At 53.3% G+C, this 17,361-nt stretch overlaps 1 protein-coding gene across 1 annotated transcript in view; it reads right to left on the bottom strand.

Moving 5' to 3' along the window:
• Nucleotides 1-684: 684 nt before the first annotated feature.
• The window catches only part of sae1 (SUMO1 activating enzyme subunit 1), a 151,818-nt gene continuing 135,141 nt past the window's right edge, over nt 685-17,361 (bottom strand). Inside the window, exons 7-9 of the mRNA XM_070867669.1 lie at nt 14,754-14,898; nt 11,022-11,091; nt 685-1,026 (exon numbers count right to left, since the gene is read on the bottom strand). Of these exons, the coding sequence (XP_070723770.1) occupies nt 934-1,026; nt 11,022-11,091; nt 14,754-14,898 (308 nt within the window). The 3' untranslated portion in view covers nt 685-933. The remainder of the gene's footprint in view (nt 1,027-11,021; nt 11,092-14,753; nt 14,899-17,361) is intronic.

Below are 17,361 nucleotides of genomic sequence, written 5' to 3'. Positions count from 1 at the left end.
GGGGCACTGTGTGGTCATTCAGGTGAATGCTAAAGCTCGAAGGGGCAGACAGTGGGGCTGGGTGGTACTCGGGAAAGGCGAAGTCAAGTGGACCAAAGGTCAACACATCTGATCTTCAGCAGCACGGAGCTGCTGGGTCACCAGATATCTTAGCGTTCAGGAACCACCAGTGTGGCTCCCGAGGTTGATGGATCTTTACGCCAAGGGTGACGTGCTTGCACCAATGAGGCAGCAGTGCCAAGCCACATTTGATTGGCTGGTGATACGAGCTGGTTTTCGAGCCAATACCAGCGGGAGTCAGAAGTCAGAGGGATTGGAGATTAGTTCAGCGGAGACTGAAGACAGAGAGAGAACAAGCGAAAGGGCAAGAAGTCTTTAAATTCACGTTTTTGTTCAGAGTTAATAAAAATATTACAGTCAAAAAAGTTGCTGTGGAATTTGAATGGCAGTATGACAGTAATATTAATGTCTCAGTGCTACGGTGGGCGGACTGAATCTGCATATTGGAGTGGGGTTGCCTAGCAAAACCTCAGTGATCTGAGTGGGTGTGGGTGTACATGTGCATGAATGAATGGGGTGGGGGACACATGTGTCCACAAATATACCAGTACCCAACACTGAAATATACCGACAATCCGTTTGCAGCAACAGGACAAGAAAGCTTGCTCAGAAATGGCAGCAGTATTGCTGACAAGTTGCGCCCGAGTGGTTTTAAGGGCATTTATTTGCACTTTGGAGATTTCAGACAGCGATCTCTCCACCACTGCCCGTCGATGCAGCCAAGTCGAATTCCTCAAGTTTCTTGCAAAATAATTTGGATTCTATTGTCCGGACATTTCAAGTGTTGATATTGGGTGGTCGTCTTGTTATAGGCGGTGGAGATTGTTGGGTGGAAGTGCGTTTAGGACATGGTTTCCCGTCGGCTGCAGACTTTCACTTGGACCCGATGCAGTCGACAATCCCGTTGCTTTTCATTCCATCGAAGAAGAAGAAGTTGTTGTGCGGAGGGTCTCGCTGGGACAGGGCCTGCGGAGAACACACATTTACCGTCAGCCATTCCTCACACAGCGCCAGCAGCAGACTGGCTGCTCTGGGGGTTAGTCAGAAAACCAGCAGACACAGCGCCAGCTAGGCCCTGCCTTTCTGCCACCAGCCGTTACTGAAGATGCTAATTCCTGCTGCAGTATGAGCCCACAGTCACTATCTCACCCCTGTATCTGCTCCGCACGTTTAAGCTTAGGTCGTGAGTGCTAGCGGGCTGTTCAACTGTGGAAGCCTGTACAGTCCGCGTTCTGTAGAAGGTTACGGGTGATCTGTTTTCAGGATATTAAGGGGAACCGATAGGGTAGACAGAGAGAGACTATCTGTTGGTTGGGGAGTCTAGGATCAGGGCGCACGGTCTAAAAATTAGAGCCAGACCTTTCGGGACTGAAGTTAGCAAACACTTCTACACACAAAGGGTGGTAGAAGTTCAGAACTCACTTCCGCAAACAGCAACTGATGCTCGATCAATTGTTAATTTTAAATCTGAGATTGCTAGATTTTTGTTAACCAAAGGGATTAAGGGGATACAGGCCAAAGGCGGTGTGTTGCGTTCGGTCATAGATCAGCCATGATCTCCTCAAATGACAGAACAGGCTCAAGGGGCTGAATGGCCTCCTCCTATCCCTATGTCACGCTCGGCAAGCTGCCTCGCAAAGCAGCGTTCAGGATCCCTAACTGATTTTTATCACCCTGTCTTACCCAGGATGTGGAGGTTATTGTAGCATTCCTGACTGGAACAGGCTCAGTGCAGTCAGATCCAGTTATGTGACACGATAACGAACAACACTGAGTCTGAATTTCAATCCATTAAAAAAATCTAATGCTGTCAAACACTCTAGTTGTAAGTTTTGAGTCAGCCAGTGGGTAGCACTCTCGCCTCGGAGTCAGAAGGTTGTGGGTTCGAGTCCCAAGCTAGAGACTTGAACAAACAATGCAGGCAGACACTCCAGTGCAGTACTGAGGGAGCACCACACTGTCGGAGGGGCAGTGCTGAGGGAGCGCCGCACTGTCGGAGGGGCAGTGCTGAGGGAGCGCCGCACTGTCGGAAGGGTGGTACTGAGGGTGTGCCGCACTGTCAGAGGGTCAGTACTGAGGGAGCACCGCACTGTCAGAGGGTCAGTACTGAGGGAGCGCCGCACTGTCAGAGGGGCAATGCTGAAGGAGTGCCGCACTGTCGGAGGGGCAGTATTGAGGGAGCGCTGCACTGTCAGAGGGTCAGTACTGAGGGAGCGCCGCACTGTCAGAAGGGCAATGCTGAAGGAGTGCCGCACTGTCGGAGGGGCAGTATTGAGGGAGCGCTGCACTGTCAGAGGGTCAGTACTGAGGGAGCGCCACACTGTCGGAGGGGCAGTACTGAGGGAGCCTCACACTGTCGGAGGGGCAGTACTGAGGGAGCGCCGCACTGTCGGAGGGGCAGTACTGAGGGAGTGCCGCACTGTCGGAGGGGCAGTACTGAGGGAGCACTGCACTGTCAGAGGGGCAGTACTGAGGGAACGTTGCACTGTTGGAGGGGCAGTACTGAGGGAGTGCCGCACTGTCGGAGGGGCAGTGCTGAGGGAGCGCCGCACTGTCGGAGGGGCAGTACTGAGGGAGTGCCGCACTGTCGGAGGGGCAGTACTGAGGGAGCACTGCACTGTCAGAGGGGCAGTACTGAGGGAACGTTGCACTGTTGGAGGGGCAGTACTGGGGGAGCTCCGCACTGTCGGAGGGGCAGTACTGAGGGAGCGCCACACTGTCGGAGGGGCAGTACTGAGGGAGTGCCGCACTGTCGGAGGGGCAGTGCTGAGGGAGCGCCGCACTGTCGGAGGGGCAGTACTGAGGGAGTGCCGCACTGTCGGAGGGGCAGTACTGAGGGAGCACTGCACTGTCAGAGGGGCAGTACTGAGGGAACGTTGCACTGTCGGAGGGGCAGTACTGGGGGAGCTCCGCACTGTCGGAGGGGCAGTACTGAGGGAGCGCCGCACTGTCGGAGGGGCAGTGCTGAGGGAGCGCCGCATTGTCGGAGGTGCCGTCTTTTGGATGAGACGTTAAACCGAGGCCCCGACTGCTCTCTCAGGTGGACGTAAAAGATCCCATGGCCACTATTTTGAAGAGAGCAGGAGCATTCTCCCCGGTGTCCTGAGGCCAATATTTATCCCTCAATCAACATTACAAAAACAGATTATCCGGTCATTATCACATTGCTGTTTGTGGGAGCTTGCTGTGCGCAAATTGGCTGCTGCGTTTCCCACATTACAACAGTGACTACACTCCAAAAGTACTTCATTGGCTCTAAAGCACTTCAGGATGTCCTGAGGTCGTGAAAGGCGCTATATAAATGCAAGTCTTTCTTTCACCCAAAGATTCGCAAGTAGTGAATTGAAATAATTTGCCAGAAGCCACGCACCACCACATTATGAAAAGTATATGCTATATAAATCAGTTGGCAGGAATAGCATGCAATGTTTCGATGGCATACTGCCAAAACATACATGCACAAGTTAGTTAAGAGGTCTGGCTATGCAAATGACGGCGTTAAAGGCGGTCATTAGTCACTGGTTCCTGGTTTGTAGGATTACTGCTTCACAATTTCTGGGCAGCAGTATAATGGTTCCATCGTTGTGATAAAGATGCTTAACAAAAGGCCAGCGGGAGGTGCGTGGAGAGGCGGAGCGGGAGGTGCGTGGAGAGGCCCAGCGGGAGGTGCGTGGAGAGGCCCAGCGGGGGGTGCGTGGAGAGGCCCAGCGGGGGGTGCGTGGAGAGGCCCAGCGGGGGGTGCGTGGAGAGGCCCAGCGGGGGGTGCGTGGAGAGGCGGAGCGGGAGGTGAGTCGGAGAGGCCCAGCGGGAGGTGAGTCGGAGAGGCCCAGCGGGAGGTGAGTCGGAGAGGCCCAGCGGGAGGTGCGTGGAGAGGCCCGGCGGGGGGTGCGTGGAGAGGCCCAGCGGGGGGTGCGTGGAGAGGCGGAGCGGGAGGTTCTTGGAGAGGCCCAGCGGGAGGTGAGTCGGAGAGGCCCGGCGGGAGGTGCGTGGAGAGGCCCGGCGGGGGGTGCGTGGAGAGGCCCTGCGGGAGGTGCGTGGAGAGGCCCAGCGGGAGGTGCGTGGAGAGGCCCAGCGGGGGGTGCGTGGAGAGGCCCAGCGGGGGGTGCGTGGAGAGGCCCAGCGGGAGGTGCGTGGAGAGGCCCAGCGGGAGGTGCGTGGAGAGGCCCAGCGGGAGGTGCGTGGAGAGGCCCAGCGGGAGGTGCGTGGAGAGGCCCAGCGGGAGGTGCGTGGAGAGGCCCAGCGGGAGGTGCGTGGAGAGGCCCAGCGGGAGGTGCGTGGAGAGGCCCAGCGGGAGGTGCGTGGAGAGGCCCAGCGGGAGGTGCGTGGAGAGGCCCAGCGGGAGGTGCGTGGAGGGGCCCAGCGGGGGGTGCGTGGAGAGGCCCAGCGGGAGGTGCGTGGAGAGCCCAGCGGGAGGTGCGTGGAGAGGCCCAGCGGGAGGTGCGTGGAGAGGCCCAGCGGGAGGTGCGTGGAGAGGCCCAGCGGGAGGTGCGTGGAGAGGCCCAGCGGGAGGTGCGTGGAGAGGCCCAGCGGGAGGTGCGTGGAGAGGCCCAGCGGGGGGTGCGTGGAGAGGCGGAGCGGGAGGTGCTTGGAGAGGCCCAGCGGGAGGTGCGTGGAGAGGCCCAGCGGGAGGTGCGTGGAGAGGCCCAGCGGGAGGTGCGTGGAGAGGCCCAGCGGGAGGTGCGTGGAGAGGCCCAGCGGGAGGTGCGTGGAGAGGCCCAGCGGGAGGTGCGTGGAGAGGCCCAGCGGGAGGTGCATGGAGAGGCCCAGCGGGGGGTGCGTGGAGAGGCCCAGCGGGGGGTGCGTGGAGAGGCCCAGCGGGAGGTGCGTGGAGAGGCGGAGCGGGAGGTGCGTGGAGAGGCCCAGCGGGAGGTGCGTGGAGAGGCGGAGCGGGAGGTGCGTGGAGAGGCCCAGCGGGGGGTGCGTGGAGAGGCGGAGCGGGAGGTGCGTGGAGAGGCCCAGCGGGGGGTGCGTGGAGAGGCCCAGCGGGGGATGCGTGGAGAGGCGGAGCTTGTGCAGCTGCAGCCGGGATAAAAAGCAAAAAAGTAGAAAGAAATCAAAAGGTGACGTCACAGCCAAGGGGGTAAGTGATTGGCTGGTGATTGGTGAGTAGCTTTTCTTTTTCTTTTTTATAACAGTAAGTAACCCTTTAGCATTGTTGCTGCCAAATTAAGTGTATCTAAGGGTTAAGTCATGGCAGGAGAGCTCGGTCACGTGATATGCTCCTCCTGTACCATGTGGGAACTCAGGGACACTTCCGGTGTCCCTGACGACTACGTGTGCGGGAAGTATATCCGCCTCCAGCTCCTGACAGACCGCGTTGCGGAATTGGAGCTGAGGGTGGATTCACTCTGGAGCATCCACGATGCTGAGAATGACGTGAGTATCACGTGTAGCGAGTTGGTCGTACCGCAGGTGAAGGGTCCACAGCCAGATAGGGAATGGAAGACCAACAGGAAGAGCAGTGCAAGGAAGGTAGTGCAGGGGTCCCCTGCGGTCATCCCCCTGCAAAACAGATACACTGCTTTGAGTACTGTTGAGGGGGATGACTCATCAGGGGAGGGCAGCAGCAGCCAAGTTCATGGCACCGTGGCTGGCTCTGCTGCACAGGAGGGCAGGAAAAAGAGTGGGAGAGCGATAGTGATAGGGGATTCAATTGTGAGGGGAATAGATAGGCGTTTCTGCGGCCACAACCGAGACTCCAGGATGGTATGTAGCCTCCCTGGTGCAAGGGTCAAGGATGTCTCGGAGCGAGTGCAGGACATTCTAAAAAGGGAGGGAGAACAACCAGTTGTCGTGGTGCACATTGGTACCAACGACATAGGTAATAAAAGGGATGAGGTCCTACAAGACGAATTTAAGGAGCAAAGAGCTAAATTAAAAAGTAGGACCTCAAAAGTAGTAATCTCGGGATTGCTACCAGTGCCACGTGCTAGTCAGAGTAGGAATCGCAGGATAGCGCAGATGAATACGTGGCTTGAGGAGTGGTGCAGCAGGGAGGGATTCAAATTCCTGGGGCATTGGAACCGGTTCTGGGGGAGGTGGGACCAGTACAAACCGGACGGTCTGCACCTGGGCAGGACCGGAACCAATGTCCTAGGGGGAGTGTTTGCTAGTGCTGTTGGGGACGAGTTAAACTAATATGGCAGGGGGATGGGAACCAATGCAGGGAGACAGAGGGAAACAAAAAGGAGACAAAAGCAAAAGACAGAAAGGAGATGAGTAAAAGTGGAGGGCAGAGAAACCCAAGGCAAAGAGCAAAAAGGGCCACTGTACAGCAAAATTCTAAAAGGACAAAGGGTGTTAAAAAAACAAGCCTGAAGGCTTTGTGTCTTGATGCAAGGAGTATCCGCAATAAGGTGGATGAATTAACTGTGCAAATAGATGTTAACAAATATGATGTGATTGGGATTACAGAGACGTGGCTCCAGGATGATCAGGGCTGGGAACTCAACATCCATGGGTATTCAACATTCAGGAAGGATAGAATAAAAGGAAAAGGAGGTGGGGTAGCATTGCTGGTTAAAGAGGAGATTAATGCATTAGTTAGGAAGGACATTAGCTTGGATGATGTGGAATCTATATGGTAGAGCTGCAGAACACCAAAGGGCAAAAAACGTTAGTGGGAGTGGTGTACAGACCTCCAAACAGTAGTAGTGATGTTGGGGAGGGCATCAAACAGGAAATTAGGGGTGCATGCAATAAAGGTGCAGCAGTTATAATGGGTGACTTTAATATGCATATAGATTGGGCTAACCAAACTGGAAGCAATACGGTGGAGGAGGATTTCCTGGAGTGCATAAGGGACGGTTTTCTAGACCAATATGTCGAGGAACCAACTAGGGGGGAGGCCATCTTAGACTGGGTGTTGTGTAATGAAAGAGGATTAATTAGTAATCTCGTTGTGCGAGGCCCCTTGGGGAAGAGTGACCATAATATGGTGGAATTCTACATTAGGATGGAGAATGAAACAGTTAATTCAGAGACCATGGTCCAGAACTTAAAGAAGGGTAACTTTGAAGGTATGAGGCGTAAATTGGCTAGGATAGATTGGCGAATGATACTTAAGGGGTTGACTGTGGATGGGCAATGGCAGACATTTAGAGACCGCATGGACGAACTACAACAATTGTACATTCCTGTCTGGCGTAAAAATAAAAAAGGGAAGGTGGCTCAACCGTGGCTATCAAGGGAAATCAGGGATAGTATTAAAGCCAAGGAAGTGGTATACAAATGGGCCAGAAATAGCAGTGAACCTGGGGACTGGGATAAATTTAGAACTCAGCAGAGGAGGACAAAGGGTTTGATAGGGCAGGGAAAATGGAGTACGAGAAGAAGCTTGCAGGGAACATTAAGACGGACTGCAAAAGTTTCTATAGATTTGTATAGAGAAAAAGGTTAGTAAAGACAAACGTAGGTCCCCTGCAGTCAGAATCAGGGGAAGTCATAACGGGGAACAAAGAAATGGCAGGCCAATTGAACAAGTACTTTGGTTACGGTATTCACTAAGGAGGACACAAACAACCTTCCGGATATAAAAGGGGTCAGAGGGTCTAGTAAGAAGGAGGAACTGAGGGAAATCCTTATTAGTCGGGAAATTGTGTTGGGGAAATTGATGGGATTGAAGGCTGATAAATCCCCAGGGCCTGATGGACTGCATCCCAGAGTACTTAAGGAGGTGGCCTTGGAAATAGCGGATGCATTGACAGTCATTTCAGTCATTTTCCAACATTCCATAGACTCTGGATCAGTTCCTATCGAGTGGAGGGTAGCCAATGTAACCCCACTTTTTAAAAAAGGAGGGAGAGAGAAAACAGGGAATTATAGACCGGTCAGCCTGACCTCAGTCGTGGGTAAAATGATGGAATCAATTATTAAGGATGTCATAGCAGCGCATTTGGAAAGAGGTGACATGATAGGTCCAAGTCAGCATGGATTTGTGAAAGGGAAATCATGCTTGACAAACCTTCTGGAATTTTTTGAGGATGTTTCCAGTAGAGTGGACAAGGGAGAACCAGTTGATGTGGTACATTTTGGACTTTCAGAAGGCGTTCGACAAGGTCCCACACAAGAGATTAATGTGCAAAGTTAAAGCACATGGGATTGGGGGTTGTGTGCTGACATGGATTGAGAACTGGTTGTCAGACAGGAAGCAAAGAGTCGGAGTAAATGGGTACTTTTCAGAATGGCAGGCAGTGACTAGTGGGGTACCGCAAGGTTCTGTGCTGGGGCCCCAGCTGTTTACATTGTACATTAATGATTTAGACGAGGGGATTAAATGTAGTATCTCCAAATTTGCGGATGATACTAAGTTGGGTGGCAGTGTGAGCTGCGAGGAGGATGCTATGAGGCTGCAGAGTGACTTGGATAGGTTAGGTGAGTGGGCAAATGCATGGCAGATGAATGTGAGATTATCCACTTTGGTGGTAAAAACAGAGAGACAGACTATTATCTGAATGGTGACAGATTAGGAAAAGGGGAGGTGCAGCGAGACCTGGGTGTCATGGTACGTCAGTCATTGAAGGTTGGCATGCAGGTACAGCAGGCGGTAAAGAAAGCAAATGGCATGTTGGCCTTCATAGCGAGGGGATTTGAGTACAGGGGCAGGGAGGTGTTGCTACAGTTGTACAGGACCTTGGTGAGGCCACACCTGGAGTATTGTGCACAGTTTTTGTCTCCTAACCTGAGGAAGGACATTCTAGCTATTGAGGGAGTGCAGCGAAGGTTCACCAGACTGATTCCCAGGATGGCGGGACTGACATATCAAGAAAGACTGGATCCACTGGGCTTGTATTCACTGGAGTTCAGAAGAATGAGAGGGGATCTCATAGAGACATTTAAAATTCTGACCTGTTTGGACAGGTTATATGCAGGAAGAATGTTCCCAATGTTGGGGAAATCCAGAAGTAGGGGTCACAGTCTAAGGATAAGGGGTAAGCCATTTAGGACCGAGATGAGGAGAAACTTCTTCACCCAGAGAGTGGTGAACCTGTGGAATTCTCTACCACAGAAAGTTGTTGAGGCCAATTCACTAAATATATTCAAAAAGGAGTTAGATGTCGTCCTTACTACTAGGGGGATCAAGGGGTATGGTGAGAAAGCAGGAATGGGGTACTGAAGTTGCATGTTCAGCCATGAACTCATTGAATGGCAGTGCAGGCTGGAAGGGCCGAATGGCCTACTCCTGCACCTATTTTCTATGTTTCTATGTTTAACGACACTAATAATAAACCAGCGACACAGCACATCTTGTGGTGTAAAGTGGTTTCATATCAGCGCAATGTGTGCAGCATGTGTCAGGCTGGGAACCACCAGGTTGAATTAACGCCAGCAATAAGCGAACATTCCAAGAAACTTTTCCCGGCAACAGCTGTACCATTTAAAATCTTCGCTTTTAATCTCCTTAGCGCTAGTGCGAAGGTAGCGGACAAGTCGGTTCCAGCATCAAAATCTGGCTGGGTTCTGCACAGAGCTGCGTGCTCCACGGTCAGTGTCGCACCCTCTTTATACTGTTATCGCTACACAAGTTGCATCACTTGGACTAAGCGGCTGATCATACCTGGCGCTCTGCCTGTTTGCTGTGGAGTGAAACCACTTGGCTTTTGGAACCAGCTCCGCCTACGGAGGGGTTGGGGGAGCTTGCACACCAGACACAAAACTCCAGTGCACAACTCTGATCACAAGGCTGGTTTTACCGTTACATTCCTGGCGTAACGGTGAACCAGCCGTGGTTTAAGTGGATACAGGGCCGTGCGAGTCAACGTCCATCGAAGTAAAATACTCAGTGTGGGAGCTCTGGAACTCGCTGCCTGAAAGGCTGGTAGAGGCAGAAACCTTCACCGCTTTTAAAAAGTACTTGGATGTGCACGTGGAGTGCCGTAACCTACAGGGCTACGGACCCAGAGCTGGAAAGTGGGATTTAGGCCGGGTGGCTCTTTGTCGGCCGGCGCGGACATGATGGGCCGAAATGGCCTCCTTCCGTGCTGTAACTTTCTCTGAGTCCAATCGGCCACTTGATAGGGGGATCGAGATACAAACGCATCATGGATGGATTGGAGTCATGTGCTGGCCATTAATTATAAGCCAGTTGCAGGTCAGGCTTTTTACAGCAAGCCTGCAGCTTTAATGCTCATTTGTTCTGCTCCCAGCCCATAAAATACCAGGTTCAATTTCACAGCTTGCCGCGGCGGAATGTGAACTGGCAAGTTGCGTGTCGCTGATCCAGTGCCATAGGCAGCACACCTTCCTCCCAGGCATGCTCACAGCCTTCACCGCACACTTCAGCCACCAGGCAAACAGGAGCCACCTCGCGAGTGTACGGCACAGAAACAGGCCGTTCGGCCCAACTGGTTCATGCCGCCGATTATGCCGCACTGCAGCCTCCTCCCGGCAAACCGGGGACGGTAGTGTCGCGGTTATGTCACAGGACCACTAATCCCGAGGCCTGGACTATAACGATCCAGAGACGAGAGTTCAAATCCCACCACGGCAGCTGGGGAATTTAAATTCAGTTCATTAAATAAATCTGGGATGAAAAGCCAGCGTCAGTAATGGTGACCCTGAAACTACCGGGTTGTTATAAAAACCCATCGGGTTCACTGATGCCCTTTAGGGAAGGAAATCTGCCGCCCTTACCCGGTCTGGCCGATATGTGACTCCAGACCCACAGCAATGTGGTTGATCATTAACTACGAGCCTGAAATGGCCCAGCGAGACCGCTACAACGGTTCCTCTCAAAGGTATTAGGGATGGGCAATAAATGCTGGCCCTGCTGGCAGCGGATAAAAACAAAATCCTTCTATTCCTCGCGTGTTTACCTCTGTGCCCGAGTTGCATTAGTACACGAGCTGAGAGTCGCACTGCCTGTGGACCACGCTCCGTCGTAACTCTGCCACCAGGAGAACGCTGCACGCGCGTTGAACCCGTGAGATATTTAGCGATGAGTATTTTACAGACGGTCTTACCTTTACAATTTCCTGACTGAGCACCCCGCCCACAACAGCACACACAGGTGCTAACTCGGAGAAACAGGAGCTTGGGGAGGGAAAGAAAGACCGAGTTTATAATCGTACAATTCGATTCATACAGACATCAGAAACAAAATTTTGTTCCATTTAAAAAAAAAAAGAAAGAGCTGATTTAATTTTTCTTCTCGCTGGTTTTCTCTGCACCCGCTCCAGGGACGTGGGCTCTGGGTTCGAGGATGTCACCACCTCAGCCAGCAATCGTTCTTCATGTGTGAGCCCGAACTCCAAGTGTCCGCTGGCTGCTCCCTGCAGAGGGGGAGCGGGGCGATTACCGAACCTGCACTTGCCTTTATCCAGAGGCCGTGCAAACAACGACTTGCATTTATATAGCGCCTTTAACATAGTGAAACGTCCCAAGCCGCTTCACAGGAGTGTTACGAGATTAAAAATTTAACACCGACCAGCATAAGGAGAAATTATGGACAGGTGACCAAAAGCTTGGTCAAAGAGGGAGGTTTTAAGGAGCGTGGTAAAGGGGGAAAGAGAGGTAGAGAGGCAGAGAGGTTTAGGGAGGGAATTCGAGAGGAGAGGTGAAAGGAGGCAGGATGACAGGAGAAAATGGTCAGGGAGGGATTGAGAGAAAAGGAAAAGTATTAATTGGCTTGGGTCCGGCACAACAATGTTCAGCGTCAGCTGTGGCTCAGTGGGCAGCACCCTCGCTTCTGAGTCAGAAGGTCGTGGGTTCAAGTCCCACTCCAGGGACTTGAGCATTAAAAAAAAAATCTAGGCTGACTCTCCAGTGCAGTGCTGAGGGAGCGCTGCACAGTCGGAGGGGCAGTGCTGAGGGAGCGCCGCACTGTCGGAGGGGCAGTACTGAGGGAGCGCCGCACTGTCGGAGGGGCAGTACTGAGGGAGCGCCGCACTGTCGGAGGGGCAGTACTGAGGGAGCGCCGCACTGTCGGAGGGGCAGTACTGAGGGAGCGCCGCACTGTCGGAGGGGCAGTGCTGAGGGAGCGCCGCACTGTCGGAGGGGCAGTACTGAGGGAGCGCCGCACTGTCGAAGGGGCAGTACTGAGGGAGCGCCGCACTGTCGGAGGGGCAGTACTGAGGGAGCGCCGCACTGTCGGAGGGGCAGTGCTGAGGGAGCGCCGCACTGTCGGAGGGGCAGTACTGAGGGAGCGCCGCACTGTCGGAGGGGCAGTACTGAGGGAGCGCCGCACTGTCGGAGGGGCAGTACTGAGGGAGCGCCGCACTGTCGGAGGGGCAGTACTGAGGGAGCGCCGCACTGTCGGAGGGGCAGTACTGAGGGAGCGCCGCACTGTCGGAGGGGCAGTACTGAGGGAGTGCCGCACTGTCGGAGGGGCAGTACTGAGGGAGCGCCGCACTGTCGGAGGGGCAGTACTGAGGGAGCGCCGCACTGTCGGAGGGGCAGTACTGAGGGAGTGCCGCACTGTCGGAGGGGCAGTGCTGAGGGAGCGCCGCACTGTCGGAGGGGCAGTACTGAGGGAGTGCCGCACTGTCGGAGGGGCAGTGCTGAGGGAGCGCCGCACTGTCGGAGGTGCCGCCTTTCAGATGAGACATTAAACCGAGGCCCCATCTGCTCTGTCAAGTGGACGTAAAAGATCCCATGGCACTATTTCAAAGAAGAGCAGGTGAGTTCTCCCCTGGGGCCAATATATATCCCTCAATCAACATAACAAAAAATAGATTATCTGGTCTTTATCACATAGCTGTTTGTGGGAGCTTGCTGTGCGTAAATTAACTGCCACATTCCAACAGTGACTATATTTCATTGGCTGTAAAGCGCTTTGGTCGTGAAAGGCGCTGTAGAAATGCATGTCTTTACACATTTTATTTGCTGCGCGACCCCTTCAAAGTTTGCGACTGGATTAGCTGAAGCTCGGAGGGAGCGCGGCGGCGGAGAGAACGACAAACCTCCCCACGGTGCGCGTGACCCCGGACCGGCACGTGCTGCGTGAAGTCTCACGCCAGCCTTAAAGGGGCCACACGCACACCCCCCCACTCCCCCGAACATTGAAGGAGGATATAGCAGGAGGTGACAGAACCCCCTCTGTCTCCGGGTGGGGGGCGGGGGGGTCACAGAGTCTAACCTGACCTTCGAACCTCTCACGGAGGAAAATACTGACGTGTTCTATTCCTCTATTTTATGAATGGAAATAAACGAAGAGACAAAGAGCCTGCAGCCTGTTGCAAGATTGAAAATCTTGTAGCTATGGAATTTTTTTTTAATGCACAGCCACTTGGATGAGTCAGTGAGAGGAAGGAGGCATGCCGAACCGCCAGCGATATTAAACAGATACCTGCCTTTCATGGTACAAATGGTTTCCTACTTGGTCTTATCTTACCATCTGTCAAGACTATCAGCGCACACTGCGCACACCAAGTAATCCTTTCTGCTAATCGCTCCTCCCCCCAGCAGGGAAACCGATTTGTTTACATCAAAGTCTGTACGCGCCGTTCCGAAGTTTACGGGGGACGGGTGGGAGGCAATGGGGGACAGGAAAAGAATGTCCTGGGCTGGGGGAAGAGAGCAGGGGAGTGTGGGGGATGAGATGACAGAGCTCCTCGCTCACCACATCCGGTGATTCCCACAACCGGGCGGTCTACGTACATGCGAGCATGGGGTCAGGGTACGGGCTGATTTCTGCCTCCCGCGTGGTCACACAGTGCGGACACCATTGTCTGGGTCCGTACGTGAAGGGGAGGTCATTTCAGGAGGTACCGGAAGCAGTGAGTGCGCTTCCAACAGTCAGAACCAGTGCCTCCAGAAGGGAACATAAGAATTAGGAGCAGGAGGAGGCCATTCGGCCCCTCGAGTGTGCTCCACCATTCAATGAGATCACGGCTAATCTTCGACCTCAACTCCACTTTCCCGCCCAATCCCCATATCCCTCGATTCCCTTAATATCCAAAAAACTATCGATCTCAGCCTTGAATATACTCGAAGACTGAGCCTCCCCAGCCCTCTGGGGCAGAGAATTCCAAAGATTCACCTCCTTCTGAGTGAAGAAATTCCTCCTCATCTCAGTCCTAAATGGCTGACCCCTTATCCTGAGACTGTGACCCCTGGTTCTAGACTCCCCAGCCCGGGGGGAAACATCCTCTGTGACGCCCCGCCGCCCCCTCCCCAGGACAGACAGAGAGAGAGAGAGTGGGAGGGGGCTCTGTCACCTCCTGTTATATCCTCGTCCAATGTTCGGGGTGGGGTGGGGAGGGGGGGGGGTTGCATGTCCCCTTGTCAAGCCCTGTAAGAATGTTTTTTGTTTCAATGAGGTTGCTTCTCGTTCTTCTGAAGAGAATATCGGCCCAGTCTACTCAATCTCTCCTTGTAGGACATTCCCCCCATCCCAGGAAAGAGAAGGGGAAGCCACGAAATTTCTCCTGCATGAGGTCGGTGAGGTCTTCTCGTGATACAGCAGAGCCTGGTCTCCAATCGTCTTGGATCCCTTTGCCCCTGGACCGAGACCTCGCTCTGTCAAGCCCGTGTGGTGGCTGGTGTGCAACGGCCACCCTATCTTAAAACAATTCACGCACAGGCATCTTCCACCCTTTAAAGTGAACTTCGGGAACTGGAACGTCAGGTATCAATCACCTGAGAACTCGTGTTCGTGTGGAAGCAAGTCATCCGCGACTCCGAGGGGCTGCCTGCGGAGAAGATTCACGTGTACTTTGCATCGCTGGCATGAACAAAGAGCCATGCAGGTTTACCTGATAAACTCGTCGGTCACCAGGTCGGTCTTCACTCCCAAAGAATCCAACACCTCATTCCTCAGCTGCAGCAGAAGATCGGAATCGTCGCCGTAGCTCTCGGGCATGGGATCGCGGGCCTTATCCGTTCGGAACTTCAACAGAACTGCCGGAGAAAATAACAGGAACATTGAAGGCAACGAGACACGACCCATCATTTCTTCAAAGGGAATCATTATCACGGCCACATTTAAGGTCATTGGCAAAATTATCCAGAGGGGGAGATGAGGAGAATGTTTATACGCAGCGAGTTGTTGTGATCGGGAACGCGCTGCCTGAAAGGGCGGTGGGAGCAGATTTAATAGTGACTTTTAAACAGGAATTGAAAAGGAAAAATGTGCAGGGCAGTGGGGAAAGGGTCAGGGGCGAGTGGGACTAATTGGATCACTCTTTCAGAGTTGGCACAGGCTCGATGGGCCGAATAGCCTCCTTCTGCATCGGTCACGAACTGTATTGTGTTCAACATGAAACAGGCAAGAGATTCACCCTAAAAAACCATTCCATAATGAAAGATTTGCATTTCTATAGCGCCTTTCACGACCACCGGATGTCTCAAAGCGCTTTTCAGCCAATGAAGTACTTTTGGAGTGCAGTCACTGTTGTAATGTGGGAAACGCGGCAGCCAGTTTGTGCACAGCAAGCTCCCACACACAGCAATGTGATAATGACCAGATAATGTTTTTGCTATGTTGTTTGAGGGATAAATATTGGCCTCAGGACACCGGAGATAATTCCCCTTGCTCTTCTTCGAAATAGTGCCATGGGATCTTTTACATCCACCTGAGAGATGGACGTTAAAGTGTGTACCATCTACAAGACGCACTGCAGCAACTCACCAAGGCTTCTGTGGCAGCACCTCCCAAACCCGCGACCTCTACCCCCTAGAAGGACAAGGGCAGCAGGCGCAGGGGAACACCACCACCTCCACGTTCCCCTCCCAGTCACACACCATCCCGACTTGGAAATATATCGGCCGTTCCTTCATCGTCGCTGGGTCACAATCCTGGAACTCCCTCCCTAACAGCACTGTGGGAGCACCTTCACCACACGGACTGCAGCGGTTCAAGAAGGCGGCTCACCACCACCTTCTCAAGGGGCAATTCGGGATGGGCAATAAATGCCGGCCTTGCCAGCGATGCCCACATCCCAGGAACGAATTTTTAAAAATGCAGTCACTGGCTATTCTGTCGTTAGGAACACAGCATAAAGTTTAGAGGGGATTTGAGGGGAAATGTTTTCACTCCGAGGGTGGTGGGGGTCTGGAACTCACTGTCTGAAAGGGTGGTAGAGGCAGAAACCCTCACCACATTTAAAAAGTACTTGGATGTGCACTTGGAGTGCCGTAACCTACAGGGCTACGGACCCAGAGCTGGAAAGTGGGATTAGGCCGAGTAGCTCTTGGTCGGCCGGCGCGGACACGATGGGCCGAATGGCCTCCTTCCGTGCTGTAACTTTCTATGATTCTATGATAAAGTGGAGTGAGATTGTATAGTGTGACTGCGCTGAACCCCAACCTCCCTGGAACACGTTGCCGACTGGTGTGGGTGGGTGCCGACTTTATGCCTTCGAGGGGGAGCTGGATCGGTTCCTGACCGGGGTCGAGATTGATTCGTACAGGTGGTCATTGTCTTTATAGCCAACACTGGGTCCGTGTGATCGCATGCACCGACCGCATGAGATGGTCGGAGAGGAATTTCACGGAGTATTTCTCCCTTATGGACCCTCATTTGTTCTGCCTCTTGCAGGAGATGACATGGCTACGAGGTGAGGTAAAGGTCGAGAAGGTCGGAGGGAAGAAGTGTATATCAATGATGGTCCCGCCATTGTGATGTGGGCCAGGCTCGGTGAACCAGCTGCTCTTTCCCTGCCCGCCATTTTCGTATGTCCGCAAGTTCTTATACCGATAGATTTTTGGATATTAAGGGAATCAAGGGATATGGGGACAGTGCAGGAAAGTGGGCCGAATGGCCGACTCCTGTTTCTATTTTTTATGTTCCGCCCCGTGAATTTGCATCCATTTGGAAGGTAGCCGAGACTATCCAGATTTATTTAGCCTGGGGGAGCAGGAGGAGGCCGTTCGGCCCCTTGACCCAGCTCCACCATTCAATAAGATCACGGCTGATCTTCGACCTCAACTCCACTTGCCTGCACTGTCCCCATATCCCTCGAGTCCCTTAATATCCAAAAATCTAGTGATACAAGAACTTGCGAACATACGAAAATGGCGGGCGGGGGAAATGCAGCTGGCCCATCCGCCGGGAAACACATCGCAGCAGGTTGGGTTGGATCCCAGCACAGCTCCCACATGTGAAAGGACTCCCATTCTCCGTAGTTCTACTCAAATCCAGCCTCTGGGTTGGCCAGTTAACAAGCTCCCAGCACGTGAGACCGAAACTTCCCGTTGCTTGTGTGATCCAGAACAGCCTTTCGGTAACGCACACAACACAGTTACTTCCTCTTCAAATATTTGTTTGACTGTTGACGTTACAAATGATCGCCAACACTCCCGAGTGCACACTACGTGTGTAGGAGATGCTCGCACTGTTGCCGATTCTTGGTCTGCTGGTTG

This window comes from Pristiophorus japonicus, chromosome 26, assembly GCF_044704955.1.
Source record: "Pristiophorus japonicus isolate sPriJap1 chromosome 26, sPriJap1.hap1, whole genome shotgun sequence".
In the NCBI taxonomy this organism is placed as follows: Eukaryota; Metazoa; Chordata; class Chondrichthyes; family Pristiophoridae; genus Pristiophorus; species Pristiophorus japonicus.
This window is presented reverse-complemented; position numbering and strand designations above follow the sequence as displayed.